This window comes from Canis aureus, chromosome 21, assembly GCF_053574225.1.
Source record: "Canis aureus isolate CA01 chromosome 21, VMU_Caureus_v.1.0, whole genome shotgun sequence".
Taxonomy (NCBI): domain Eukaryota; kingdom Metazoa; phylum Chordata; class Mammalia; order Carnivora; family Canidae; genus Canis; species Canis aureus.
In genome coordinates this window covers 6,161,920-6,176,606 of record NC_135631.1, presented here as the reverse complement: position 1 = coordinate 6,176,606, position 14,687 = coordinate 6,161,920, and the positions used below count along the sequence as shown (strand labels likewise).

The following is a 14,687-nucleotide window of genomic DNA, read 5'->3' as shown; positions in this document are numbered from 1 at the left end:
CTGGTAGGTAGAAGCAAACAATCAAATGCATGAATGGGTAAAACAATGCGACCTATCTTTTTTTTTTTTTTTAAGATTTCATTTATTCATTCATGAGAGACACAGAAAGAGAGGCAGAGACACAGGCAGAGGGAGGAGAAGCAGGCTTCATGCAAGGAGCCCGATGTGGGACCCGATCCCGAGAATCTGGGATCGGGCCCTGAGCCGAAGGCAGATGCTCAACCGCTGAGCCACCCAGGTGTCCCACGATGTGGCATATCCATACAACGGAATTTTTTTTGTTGTTATAGCACAGCTTACATATTTCAAAAGGACAAAAAATTAGTATCATTTACAGTATCTTAAGATAAATTGCCTTTGGGAGTTTTCTTTCCAGTACTTTTTAGGTCTATGAGACGTATCTAGAAAACGTATTACTGTGGAAAATGACTGCTTGAATCGATGGCAAGGGTGAGGGGAGGGCCTGTCTTTTCTCTTTTTGATTAATTGCTGTACTATCGTCCTTCAGGTGGCTGAGGGAATTTCATGCCTTCTTAGACATCATTAGGTGCCGCAGCTCTTGCAGGACAACTTTGGTGCTATATGAGTTCTGCCATTTTGCTAGCGCGGATATGGCTTTTGGGTCCACCACTCCACTAGAACTATAAACTCCATATTAATTTTTGTTACAAATCTTACAAAGGGGGGTTGCTTCTGGGTACTTAGGTCTACATTCTATTTTAAGGTTGTATATTCAGTTTTCATAAATTGTTCTTGGAGGCCCAATTATCATCCCTGCCCATCTTGTTTTTGGTTTTTTTAAAAGATTTTATTTATTCATGAGAGACCCAGAGACAGAGAGAGAGAGACAGAGACACAGGCAGAGGGAGGAGCAGGCATCTCACAGGGACCCCATTGTGGGACCCAATCCCCAAACTGGGATCACACCCTGAGCCAAAGGCAGATGCTCAACCGTTGAGCCACCCAGGAGTCCCCTCGTCCATCTTGTGTCATAACTTCGTCATCTTCTAGACCCCAGCTAACAGTGCCATCTCTTACTCCTTTCTGGCCTTCTTCCAATTCTTCCAACAGTCAAAAATTGTGAGGCACTTTTACTCCCAAGCCCGTGGTAGCTGCCATCTTGCGTCACTGTCCCATACAATGGAATATTATTCAGTCTTTTTAAAAAATCTTTATTTATTTATGATAGTCACAGAGAGAGAGAGAGAGAGAGAGAGAGGCAGAGACATAGGCAGAGGGAGAAGCAGGCTCCATGCACCGGGAGCCCGACGTGGGACTCGATCCTGGGTCTCCAGGATCGCGCCCTGGGCCAAAGGCAAGCACCAAACCGCTGCGCCCCCCGGGGATCCCATATTATTCAGTCTTAAAACGGAATACAATTCTGGGATGCCTGCTGGCTCAGTGGTTGAGCGTCTGCCTTTGGCTCAGGTCGCGATCCTGGGGTCCTGGAATCGAGTCCCGCACTGGGCTCCCCACAGGGAGCCTGCTTCTCCCTCTGCCTATGTCTCTGCCTCTCTCTGTGTCTCTCATAAATAAACAAAATCTTTAAAAAGAACAGACAAACAAACAAAAGATATGCAGAGCAGACAAATTCAGACACAGAAGGTGGAATAGAGGCTACCAGGGGTTGGAGGGGGTATGGGAGGTTGTTTAATGCAGACAGTTTCAGTTCTATGAGAGGAAAAGAGTGCTAGAGATTGGTTGCACAACATTGTGAATTTACTTAACACCACTGAACTATACAGTTAAATGTGTTTAAGATGGTAAAGTTGGGGTGCCTGGGTGGCTCAGTCAGATGGGCATCTGCCTTTGCCTCGGGTCATGGTCCCACGGTCCCAGGTCCTGGGATCGAGCCCTGCGACAGGCTTCCTGCTCAGTGGGGAGTCTGCTTCTCCCTCTCCCTCTGTTCCCCCACTACCTTGCTCATGCTGTCTCTGTCCTCTCTCTCTTTCAAATGAATAAATAAAATCTTTATTTTATTTTATTTTTTTAAATAAAATCTTTAAAAAAATGGTAAAGTTGATGAGAAAGACCAACTTCCTGGAACAGGAAGTAGGACAGTGTAAGGACCCCACTAGGCTGGGGGCATGGATTTCAGGTAAAACCAGTTGAACCAGTTATAGGGTACTCAGGAACATTCAGCTTTTCTGTGTGGCAGTTGAGAAGGGCAGGTTGGGCTCACCTAGGGTGGGGGTTTGCCAGGTGATTACAGCAGAGGAAGGGTCAGCCAAGTGCTAGGACGCTCAGCTCCCAGATGGCAGTCACTGAGCACCACAGAGCCCTGCTTCTGGCTCACACAAACTCCTTCCTTGCATGTGTTGGTGACCAAGCATCTCTCCTCAGCTTTGGGACACGAGACTCCCTGTCTTGTAATGCTGGCTTCACCTTGCACCCAGCGCCCTGGCTTACCATGGAAGGGGAAGAGTATGGGGAAGGTATACTGGGTATTTAACCCTCAAGGCTGTTCAGGGACATGTTCAACTCTGTTCCTATCTTGGTCTATTCACATGATGGGCAGGTTGTCTCCCACGTGCTGATCCAGGGACCCAGGTGTCTTGGAGCTGGTGTGGCTGCCCTGGCTTCTTCCCTTGGATCCTTTGCTGCTAGTCAGAGACAAGGGCCATGGCAGGTGCAAAGAGGCTTTCCCAGAAGTGGCCTCTTTAAGGAGTCACATGGTCCTTGTCTGCTGCAAAGGAGCAGGGGACTGAGAAATATGATCTTCCTACTTGCCCAAGAAGGAGAGGTGCCCCTGGATAGTGGGAGTGTTCTCTCAGCGTCTCTGTCAAGAGAGCCAAGTATGTTCATGAGGGGTGGAATCCACACTGGGGCTGCTGGCTGGAGGGCAGATAGTGCTAAGGCCACCAACGGAGGCTTGAAAGGAGTCAGAAGGGGCACCTGGGTGGCTCAGTGGTTGAGCTGAGCATCTGTCTGACTTTGGCTCAGTCGAGATCCCGGAGTCCTGGGATTGAGTCCTGCATGGGGCTCCCCGCAGGAAGCCTCCTTTCCCTCTGCCTATGTCTCTGCCTCTCTGTGCTTCTCATGAATAAAAGAAATCTTTAAAAGAAAGAAAAATCAATCAATCAATCAATCAGAAATCTGTAGCTAGGGAGGGTCCTAGAGGAGAAGTCTAAGTGCAGAGCTGGGGCCAATGGACCCAAAGTGGGATGCTCCAAAACAAATTTCAGGATGCGGCTATTTCCAGTGATGAGTGCAGAGCATGGCAGCTGGCATCCGCATAAGAAAAGAAGGCACAGACTTCTAGTTATAAAATAAATAAGTCACAGGGATGAAAAGAACAGCATAGGGAACAAATTGTCAGTAGTATTGTAATCACATTGTATGGTGACAGATGGTGACTAACTGACCCTGGTGCCAGGAGCATAAGGTATAGAATTGTCCAATCACTATGTTGTACACCTGAAACCCATATAACATTGTATGTCAGTTATACTTCAATTTAAAAAAAAAGTGTTGTTTTTTTTTAAGATTTTATTTATTTATTCATGAGAGACACAAAGAGGGGGCAAGTACACAGGCAGAGGGAGAAGCAGGCCCCATGCAGGGAGCCCAATGCGGGACTCGATCCCAGGACTCCAGGAGCACACCCTGAGCCTAAGGCAGATGCCCAACCGCTGGGCCACTCAGGCGTCCCCAAAAAAGTGTTTTAAAAGAGAGTGAAAAAAAAAAAAAAAAAAAAAGAGAGAGATTGAGAGAGCGCCAGCGAGGGTTCAAGAACACAGAGGCCAGAGTGGCAGGGGTCATGCAGGTAGATGCGGAGAACGGTGTTCTTTTCTCTTTTCAGGCCCTGGCCACGTTCCAGGTTCTGTCCTCAGCTCTAGTCACTCGTGTGATCCTTCTAATGACCATACGGGGCAGGGACTCCTGTTGTCCCCTTTACCGGCAGGGAACAGAGATGCAAACAGTACAATGACCTGATCGGGGTCAAACTGTGAACAGGGTGGACCCGGGATGAGCAGTCAGGCAACGCGGCGCCCCCCGCCCCCGCGCGGGCATCTCCCGTTCCTCCCGCGAACACGCACAGGGCCCCTGGCGCGTGCGGGCCCTGAAGGCGGTGGAGGGGCCCAGAGAGGGTGGGGGTCTCGCCGCACGAGCCCCCCAGGGAGGGGGCTGGGGGCGCGGACCCTTGGCCTCGGTCGGTCGTAGCTCGGATTAGTCCTGGCTCCGGGGACGCGAACCTTTGCCCGGTCACACGCTGGCGCCGTGGCCCAGGGCGGTTCCTTGCTGCTGTTGCTCTAATTGCGAGGGCAGCTTGGTCAAGCTGGTCGGAGGGGGGCAGACAGCCGTCGGGGGACCGAACATTGCGGGGGGAAGGGGGGCTCCGGCCACGGCCCCGCGGGACTTGCAGGGCAGGGTGGCCGCGCCGGGAGGGAGGCCGAGCTGGGTGGCTCGCCCTGGTGGGTGGGATCTGGGGGGGCACCCCCTCTCGGCGCAGACCCCGCCCCCTCGTCCTCCTGCCCGGCACCTGCCAGCTGGGCCCGCACCCTCTCTTGCCCAGAGGGGAGTGGCGCAGGAATCCCGTCGGGCCAGATTCCTTACCCCAAGGACAGCGGCTCCGCCTGGAATTTGGCCCAGACAGCGGGGCTGGGAGGAGGGTCCAGCCACAGCCTCCCAGGACCCAGATCTTCCAAGGTCGCCTTCTGCTTTCTCCTTCATTCTCTCCCTCTACCCTGTTACATGGCGTTCTAAGAGGCTCTGGGACCAGCCAGGGTCACGTGGAGGGTCGCCAGTGGGGTTCCACCGACTTCTGAGTGGCTTTGTCAGGCCCTGTGCGGTTGAGGGCTGCCAGCTTCCTTGCTTCCCAGTCGCTCACTAAAAGGGAAAGGACAGGGTCAGGGGCGTTGGGGCTAGTGATGCCAAGTACCCCTAAGAGAAGAGACCCTCCCAGCAAGTAGAAGCCAGATCCTGGACTGGGAGAAAGGGAATTAGGTGGGCGTGGCCCAGCAGTGGCCATGGCATCCCGGATAAGCAGAGCCCTGGGTCTCCGCTTACCCATCTGCACAGGGCATCTTTGGATCCTGCTGGTTCTCGTCCACAGAAAGGAGAGCTGTGCCAAGGCCACCTGGCACAAGTCCAGCCCGCAGAGCCCAGGGCTGACTGAGGAAACAGGAGCTCAGTAGGCTGCAGCGTCAGAGTCAAGGCTTCTGGACTTCTAGTCCAGAAGTCTCATTCCCATGCCATGACTTTCATCATATCTAGGATCTTTTTAAAAATGCACTTATTGGGGCAGCCTGGGTGGCTCAGTTGGTTAAGCATCTGCCTTTGGCTATCGTCATAATCCCAGGGTCCTGGCATTGAGCCCTTCATTGGGCTCCCTGCTCAGCAGGGAGCCTACTTCTCCCTCTCCCCCTGCCTTTCCCCCTGCTTGTACTCTGTCAAATAAATAAAATATTTTTAAAAGTTAAAATGCACTTATTGTGTTACAAAAGTAATGCTTGTAAGCCTCAAAACCACAGGATAGGTATTCACCAAATTTAGAAAGTAAGTTTGAAAGATGCACTTTAAAACACAGGCTACTCTCTCTCTCTCAAATAGATAAATAAAATCTTAAAAAAAAGGGGGGGGGGAGTAATCCCTGGATGGCTCAGCGGTTTAGCACCTGCCTTCAGTTCAGGACGTGATCCTGGAGTCCCGGGATCGAGTCCCACACTGGGCTCCCTGCACGGAGCCTGTGCAGATGGGTAAGCTGAGACCCACAGCTCTGCTTATCCAGGATGCCGGTGTCTCTGTCTCTGCCTCTCTCTCTCTCTCATGAATAAATATATAAAATCTTTTTTAAAAAGATTTTTTAAAAAACAAACCAACCACAGGCTCTGGGTGGCCCTTGGGATCACTTCCGGTAGATGGATGGCCATTGCCCAGGGTCTCCCGCAGGGACCTCAGAAGGGCCTTGTATTTAGATTTTGGCTGTCTTCTCTAAATAAGGACAGATTAACACAGAGATATGTGGTCAGGCTTGAAAGATGTTCTTCACACTATACCCTTTGCCACTATTAGCTTGTGTACAGTAAAATTATCTTGCCTGAGACCTTTTGCATGTGTGATATACAAGCATCAATTTGTTCAGCATAAGTATTTAAAATATGACCTGGTTTTAATAATCCTATTGAAGTATTTCTTCGTTTTTGAAAGTGCCAGGAGTCTCAAAAAACAGAAAAGGCCCCAGGCCCTCTTAGACCTCTAGGAGCCCCCAGAGTTCCTGTAGGCTATGTTCTCCCAGGGGCACTTGGGATGTACTGTTTGCAGGTGCTCCCCTCCTGACAACAGGTGATGGCTGCTGTCTTCCAGCCTCTGGGAATCCAGCTAATAGTCAGTAGAAAGGCACAGCCGCCCTTCGTGGGGTCCTGACTTTGTGGCCGGTACTTTCTCTGCTTGTGTCAGTGACTCTCCCCAACAATGCTGTAGGGTAGGAACAATGATCTTCCTCTGGCTTGGACAGGTAGGTGACTTGTCCAAGGCCACAACAGGCATGGAGGCACAAGATCCAAAGATAGGTTTTTACCTATCTTTCATTACCTTCACTCTGTGCTCAGGATCCCTGCAAAGGGCCTGTTCCATCCACCAGACAGTAGGCATTCAAGTCACCGGCTTTCTTTAAGCCCGCCAGGCCCTAAGCTCTGCCTGTGGCCTGAATTCACTGGGGCTAAGTATATGGTAGGAGGCCACCAAGTAGGACCACACTTGGGCTCAGAGACCTGCTGCTAGGCCAGCCCAGTCTCTAGCTAGCTGACAGAGTATCCAGGGGTAGGACCAAACCCAGGCATGCCATGAAGAGGCCCAGCCTCTTGTTACTCTGCTGGAGGGGACTGAAACCCAATCGGAGCATATAGGATCTCAGCCTGTTGGCCTCTGAGCACTCCCCATCAATATTTTAAGGCTCAGAAAAGAAGCAGGGGGGCCTAGTCCCGGGTGCAGCCTAGAAGGGGGTGGCAAGCCCAGCACAGCTAGGATGCTGCTGCCTCAGTGAACCCCCACTGCATGTAATGGTCCAAAGGTGATTTTGATGCAGATGGACAAGTCTCCTCTGCATTCACAGGAAGTCCTGGGGTGAGGTCTCTTCCATTTTGGGGGGTGTAGACTCAGAAAGCTCTTCCTTTGAATAGGCCTTGCAGTTGGAGTTGGAGGCAGGGCTGTGGCCCATGGGACCCTGGTCTGCCCAGTGGTCCTGGGGACACCCCTGCCCAGTCCCACAGGCCAGACCAGAGGCATGAGTCTGCAGGAATGTCAGGGACTGGTCAGAGACTTCCCAACCACCTCCTTCCCACATTGCTCCCAAGGCCTATCACCCACACCCTCTGTGTCTGCTCTCAGAATTCAGCACCAACCAGAGCTTTTGGAAATTATTTTCTTATGTCCCAGAAGGAAGTTTTTGCTATGGGAACGCCCTCTCTCCAGCCCCAGTACCTGTCATAGCAAATTTCTCTTTAAGCCTTGGCCACTTGTGCATGCATATTGACATTTTGATCAGAGAATGTACATTCCATCCAAAAATGAATTCTTTTCTGAGATGACATTGTCTTCTTGGGCTGAGCTGCTCCAAGTATGTATATTATTCATTACTGAATACCAGCCACTGGCTGAGAAGCCATGTCATGCAGTACACTACGTAACAATACAGGTGCTTCTTGCTCCTGGCATCCTCTTGTTCCCCCGTCACAACACCTCTGTGCCTTGGGGATGACACCAGCATGCTTCGTTTTACTGTGCTTTGTTTCATTGCACTTCATAGACACTGCATTTTTTAACAGATGCAAGATTTGTGGCAACCTTGCGTTAAGCAAGGCTGTCGGTACCATTTTTTCCAACAGCATTGACTCTCTTGGTGTCTCTGTGTCACATTTTAGTAATTATAGCAATATTTCCAACTTTTTCCTCATTATTGTATTTGTTATGATGATCTGCGATGACAACTCACTGTAAGTTCAGAGGATGATTAGCATTTATTAGCAGTAAAGTATTTTCTTTAAAGATTTTTTTCAAATAATCTCAACATCTGATGTGGGGCTTGAACTCACAACCCTGAGATCGAGAGTCCCATGCTCTACCATCCAGGTGTCTTGCGATAAAGTATTTTTAAATTAAGGCATAAACACTGTTTTTTTATTTTGGACATGCTACTGTACACTTAATGAACTATAGTATAGTGGAATTATTACTTTTATCTGCACTGGGAAATCAAAACATTCGTTTCACTGACTTTATTGTGATATCTGCTTTATTGTGGTGGTCTGGAACTGAACCTGTAATGTCTCTGAGGTATGCCTGTCAGCCCCATTTTACAGCTGAGGAAACTGAGGCTCAGTTCAAAGATATGGTTAGTAAGTACTGAACCAGAATTTCATCTAGTCAGCCAATATTTGATTGTCCACAAACATCAAGGCCTGTCTGTCATGGGTTTGGAGAAAGATATTCAAGGTCCCAGCTTTCCTGGAGGCTCCATGTGTTGAGAAGATGGACAATACACAATAAACAAACAGGGATGAGGAGAGAGGCACTGGGTGGCCGTGGTTGGACAGTGTTGCTATTCTAGATTGGAATAGGAGCCAGGCAGAGCTGTTTTCCTCACTATGCAGTGCTGCCAATGACTGGCCCATAAATAATGTGGAAAATGAATCCTTCGTACCACCTTTGACCTGGCCACATTTAACTCCTGATACACCAACATGTAGGCTCAACATCTTTTTTTTTTTCTTTCTTTTTTTGAGTAAGCTCTACGTCCAGTGTGGGGCCTGAACTCGCCACCCCCAGATCAAGAGGCACATTGACTATTTGACTAAGCCAGCTAGGTGCTCCATGGACCCAAATATCTTTTATAGCTTGGTCCAGGTGCTGGACGAACACTGAGGTTATTTCCAGCTTTCTCCAATTACAGATGGTGAGGCAGTGGATGGTATGATGCATGGGGCTTTCCGCTCTGGATGACTTCTTGGTAGAAAGTCTTGAGAATGTGGTTGGCAGCTCAAAGGTCACGAACATATTTATCACTCTGGATTTCTCCTGGTGGAGCCTGATAGGTCCGGTGCTTTTCCTGAGCACCTACTTGGTGCCAAGCCCCATCTTCATTATACATCCTCATTGATTACTCTGGAAAGGGGACTGCCTGGAAAATGCCTTTTTCAACCTTTCAAAGCCTTGCTCAAACACCCCCTGGCAAGGCTTCCCCTACTTTTAGGGCAGAATTAGTCTTTTTTCATGTAAAACCTCTTATTTTAGCATCATGATATGCCAAGCTTCCTCAGCCTCTGCCCTGGTGGTTTTGTCCCAGCACTAAGGGTGGGAGCTGAGTGGCCAAGCCAAGGATGAGCTTATTAGAGCTACATTCAGGATTTTGTTTGATTGTAGGGGAGGGAAGCTTTCTACCCTCTTGGAAGTAATACTCTTCACACAAAGGAGCCAGGATGCCCTGCGCTCACCTCTCATCTTAGGTAAGAGACCTCAGCTGAGGCATGCAGCTTCTGTAGGACTCAGTCTTCATATCTATAAATGGAAGTACCTTTAATAAGGCATCCTTTCCTTCCCACAGGGAACTGCCATCCCATAAAGGCGCCTGTGGGTTCTAACAGCCCAAACCAGCAGACGCCAGAGTTACTTCTAGTGCCCTTTCCTCCCTGCCAGGTTTCTGGCATTCCGGAGATTACTAGGTGGCTGCCAGGGGACAGTGGGACAAAAGGTCTGTCACCTGGGCAGGCCGGTGGACACAGCCCCACCTCCCTACGAGTATTATTTTTAGACAAAGTCCTTGGCTACTTTATCTAAATGGCCTGACTGGAGACCTTGACTTCCCAGCTTTTCAAATATCCAATGGGACTCTCACCTTCCCTTCCACCCAAACGCCTAGGCTACTCCCAGGTCCTTAGCCCAGTGTTCCGGCCCCATCTCTACAGCTGTCTCATCAAAAGCCCCCTTTCATTAGGACGCTTTTTCTCAATCAGACCATTTTTCTTGGAGCAAGTTCAGCTAAGTACACGCTGTCTAAAAAGAGGTTTTCGGGCAGGCTGAAATCCCACGCAGAAGCCATTTTCTGTAATCCAGGCGCTTAATTTCCTAAGCAGCCTGGGAAACCTCTTGTCCCAGCTCATGTCCCATAAACTAGGATCCGTAATGTTTATGCTTATCTGTAACCCACTTCCAGAAAGGATCGGGGCGGGAGGGTCAAAGAGGAGTGAGGCACAGCGGCCCCTATGGCAAGGGGAGCAGGGCCGTCGTCCCCCTCCGCGGGCAAAGGTGCATTAGTCGCGGTCACGGGGCTGCCCCCTGCGCGGGGGCGGGCGGGGCGCCCACAAAGCCAGCAGCCCCGTGTCATTCACCTTTGGCCAGAGCCCCGCTGCGGGATGCCGCCCCGCCCGCCCCGAGCCTCGAGGCTCTGGCGTCCTCAGCACCAAGGACAGGGAAACTGAGGCTGCGGGAGACCTGGGAGGGCGGGGTCCCCTGAGCGGCCTCGAACCAATCGCCTCTGCCCCCTTTCGGACCGGGGCTTCTGACCAGGGGATAAGTCGCTCCTCTGGCTTCTGGCTGGACGCAGCGTGGCCGCGAGGAGCTGAGCCGGCGCCGGGAAACGTTATAAAAACACACCCACGGAGCTGCAGAAGGAGGGGCCCTGCCCAAGGTCGTGCGGAAAGAGGCGCCGGCTTCCTGCTTGCCCCCGGCCAGGCCCCGGCCTCTGACGCCCCGGGGTCCCCAGGGGCCCAAGCAAACTGTCCGCGCCCCAGACAAATCCGAGCCCCAGACCCCCGCTGAGGGGCCGCCCTCACCCGGTCCCCGCACCGCTCCAGGGGCGCCCCCGCGCCTCCTCGCTGCGCTCCAACCCCGCGACCCCCCGCGCCGGCTCGACGCCCCGCCCCCCGCCCCCCGCGCCGGCCCCGCCCCCCGCGCCGGCAGCGCCCGGGGCGGGGGCGGCACCGCAGCCAATAGCGAGGTGGCGTGGCGAGGGCGGCGGCGGTTGTGATGCGCCGGGCCGGCGGGCGCCAGCCAATCCGCGGCGAGCTCGAGGGCGGGCTGCGACGCGAGCGGCGCTCCTCGTGCGGCGGCGGTATAGGAGCGAGCGCCGCGGCCAGCAGGGCCAGCAGGGCCAGCCGAGCGCCGCCGCCGCCGCCGCCGCCGCCGCCTCCTCCGCCCGCCGCCCGCTCCCTCCGCGCCGCCGCCCCGCGTCCGCCCGGCGCGCCCGCTCCCGGCCGGCCCGTCGGAGAGCCGGCGAGCCGCCTCCGCGCCCGGCCTCCGTGAGGGGGGCGCCCGGCCGGACCCTGAGCCTCGCCCTCTCGCGCTGCGGCCGCCCGCGCCTCCTCAGCCGTCTGCCCGGCATGAAGACCAAGTTCTGCAACGGGGGCGAGGCGGAGCCCTCGCCGCTCGGGCTGCTGCTGAGCTGCGGCGGCGGCGGCGGCGGCGGCAACGCAGCCCCGGCGCCCGGCGTGGGGCAGCAGCGCGACGCCGCCAGCGACCGCGAGCCCAAGCAGCTGGGCGGCCCGCCGCCGCCGCTCGCGCTGCCCCCGCCGCCGCCGCCGCCGCTGCCGCTGCCCCCGCCCCCGCCGCCGCCGGCCGACGAGCAGCCCGACCCTCGGACGCGGCGCAGGGCCTATCTGTGGTGCAGGGAGTTCCTGCCCGGCGCCTGGCGGGGCCTTCTCGAGGACCAGTTCCACATCAGCGTCATCAGGTCGGTGGCGGTGCCCCGCCGGGGTGGGCGCCCGGGGCCCCCGCGGCCAGCCGCTACCCGGTCAGGTGATGCGGGCCGGGCGGGGGCGGGGCCTGCGGGCCGAGGGGGCGGGGCCTGCGGGCTGCACGGGGGCTCGGGACCCGGTTCCCCGACCGCGGCCGGCGCCCCGCGGCGCCGCCAGGACCTTCCAGGAGTCAGGCCGTTGGGGGGCGGGGGGGACCGGTTTCGTGGGAAACCGTCAGCAGAACAATGCCGCCGAATCACAAAGTGCGTTTTGTCCCGAAGCCTAACATCTGCCTGGGAAGTCCCTTTGCGGTTGAGGGCCTTGAAAACGCGGACGGGTGTCGTGACCGACTTTCAAAAAAAAAAAAATCACCTGGTAACTTCGCTTCTAGTTCCTCGAGTCCGTGGGTTTGCTTTTTCTCTCCGCTCTCAAGAGAGTCACTTATTTGTTAGTGTCCAAGGGGGTGATAGTGGTTCATCCGCGCCGACACTGCTCAGGCCCAGGGCTGTATTTGTGGTCAAAGTTTAGGAGGTGTGGCTCCAAGAATTATGAGCAAGGGAGAAGGAGTTTCCCTCCTTTTCCCCTCCCACTTTTTAAACTAAAAATGTTTAGTCGTAAATTTAAATGACAAAAAGAGTATGTGTTATGTATTCAGACTTAACAGGAAAACAGACTCCCTTGGTTTCTGCTGCCATGAGATAACCATTTAACAGTTTGTGTGTGTCCTTCTGTTGAGACCTTTAAAAATGCGTTTCTTTTTTTTTTTTTTTTTCTCTCTGCTGACTTTCTTTTAGCTGGTTGGCCAGGTTGAGCGTCCTATGTAGAAACTGGCTGGCTGCCATTGATAATCCCCAAATCCAGTTGTAGTCATTTGATTCCTTTTCAGTGCCCAGCCTTTGAGCAGAGCTGCCAGTGCGACACAATAACCAAGCTTCACTTCCTTGTTGTGCCTGTGGCCTCTCACAGATTTGCTCATGGAGAAGTGAGAGTCAAAAGGTAGGAATGAAAAACAGATGTTCAGATAATCTCACAATTGCCTACTGACGTTTTGTTTTGATGAAACTCTCCAAAACGATCACATTTAGGTAGGCCTGAAAATTCCTCCGTGAAAAAGGCGATAGAGCTCATCAGAGGCCGTGTCATCAGTCCGTAAGGGGCTGGAGGTCAGTGGCTGTTTGCTTTTGTCAGAGCCTGAACTGCTAGGTCTCTGGTACCCCTCCTCCTGCTCTGGTGCCCTTGCCTGTTGCCTGTGAAGACGTTTGGACACCCTGGGATCCAGCCTTAAGACGTTTTTTTTGTGGCTCCTTTTGGGGGACTGTCACTGGTCAGTTAAACCTTTGTGTTTTTCTCAAAACTGTCACTGTGAGAGCATTGAGGATGTGTTTTGTTTCTTTTCTCCAAGACTAAGTAGTCTTAGGAATGGTCTTGGAAGCATCATTTTGGTTTGGTTTTAAAACAATGTATGGGATACATTGCCTCTTAGTTCTGTTTTCTGAAAGAGAATGTGGTTATGGAATCCATTTAATAAGGAGAAAAGAGGTGACTTAGGACACAGGAAGAGAGTAAGAGGTAAGGGAGTGATACCTAGCTTTTAAAAGCAAAAGAGGCAGTTGAGGGTGGGGAATAGGGTTCCCCTTGGTTGAAATCTGGTGAACCTCCATGGGCAGTGGCCTTTCCTGTGGCTCCAGCTATTAGGTGTTACTCTTGATGATCTTTCAGCTTTTGGCTGAGTGCTGGTCCCTCTGCAGCGCTTTATCAGATCTTACCACCTCATCTCAGTCTATCTGTCCCACATTTAACCCTATTACTCCTTCCCACCCTGGAATATGCTTTTGCTGCTTTCTGTTTTGGGTTGGTAACAGCAGCTGGCAAGAACCCCAGGACCGCTGCCACCTTTGCACTCCCCCCGGAAGCCCCTCCTCTACCTGCAGTGGCAGGTGAGATCACGTGAGCTACTTCTGCATCCACACCTGCTGTCTTCTCTCTGTGCTGTTTCTGAGGCCAGGAGTTCAGGTCCGTGTCCTTGCTTAGACCTGGCACAGGAGGCGCCTTTGGATGTCCTTGTGCTTTGGGCTCCCTCCTCGAGTTCTGGGTCCCCTTGGTAGATATTTCTCAAATATTGTTACTCTTTGTTTCAAAGTTTATGTGGCTTCCTGTGGCTGGGGAATAAAATCCAGACTTGTTTGCATGCTTTAAACTTGGGCCCCAGCCTCCCTTTCTAGAGTGGTTCCTTTTTGTTGCTATTGTTTGAAAATTGCTTTTTCCCTCTTACCAGAAGCGAGCAGCAATGAGCTCCTTACACGGGACCCTGCGTTTCCTGAATGAGCTTTGTGCTTTCATTTCTAGGCCTTTCTTTGCTCTTATACTTGGCTTGGCAGCCTGGTGTGTCTGCTTTTAAACTTCCTCCTTCAAGGCCTAGCTTAAGGAGAAACAGAATTAATTTCTTTATTTATGTCTTTTCTGTAGCACTTCATAACCATACGCAGCTTCACAGCAACAGCAGCTACCACATTTCTGTGTTTATTCTTTGCCATTTCTGTTGGGTTGAATTCCTAGAGGGCATTTTCTTTTTCTTTTTCTTTTTTTTTTTTTTTTTAGAGGGCTTTTTCTATTCCTCTCTATCTCTAGCAATGGAATTGTGCCTGACTCCTGGTGGGCACTGAATTTTAAATTGACCTCTTTGCTATTCTCTTATCTGTAATGACAGGGGTCTTTTTAACCAGACTATTCGTTTGCTTGAGTCCCTGTAGCTAGGAGTGTTATAGGGAAAGATAAGAATTATCACATTAGGGCACCTGGGTGGCTCCTTGGTTAATTGCCCAACTCTTGCTTTTGGCTCATGATCTTAGGGTTAGATCATGATCTTAGGGTTGTAAGATCAAGCCCCGCATGGGACTCTGTGCTGGGTGTGGAATCTGCTAAAAGATCTACCTCAACCCTGACCCTCCTCATGCTTGCTCTCTCTCTCTCAAAAAAAAAAAAAAAAAAGGAATTATTGTAACATAAACATCGTCATTA

General features: G+C 52.1%; 1 protein-coding gene and 1 pseudogene across 10 annotated transcripts in view; one reads left to right on the top strand and one right to left on the bottom strand.

Annotated features, from left to right (window-relative positions):
* Positions 1 to 482: 482 nt before the first annotated feature.
* Positions 483 to 12,216, bottom strand: LOC144292430 (ubiquitin-conjugating enzyme E2 variant 1 pseudogene; annotated as a pseudogene). Its single transcript, XR_013359819.1, has 3 exons — positions 12,042 to 12,216; positions 4,558 to 4,830; positions 483 to 4,279 (listed from the first exon to the last, which is right to left on the bottom strand). The product of XR_013359819.1 is annotated as a ubiquitin-conjugating enzyme E2 variant 1 pseudogene (transcript).
* Positions 11,301 to 14,687, top strand: part of CHKA (choline kinase alpha) — a 71,114-nt gene continuing 67,727 nt past the window's right edge. For 7 of the 9 annotated variants that reach the window (XR_013359818.1, XM_077862661.1, XM_077862662.1 and 4 more), the window contains exon 1: positions 11,301 to 11,665. Coding sequence is in view for 6 of the 9 variants with exons in the window: in XM_077862661.1 (XP_077718787.1) it covers positions 11,316 to 11,665 (350 nt within the window). In the remaining 3 variants the exon portion in view is untranslated. Of the gene's footprint in view, positions 11,666 to 12,541; positions 12,666 to 14,687 lie in introns of those variants that run through there. The other 2 variants (XM_077862667.1, XM_077862669.1) reach the window with 2 other exon arrangements.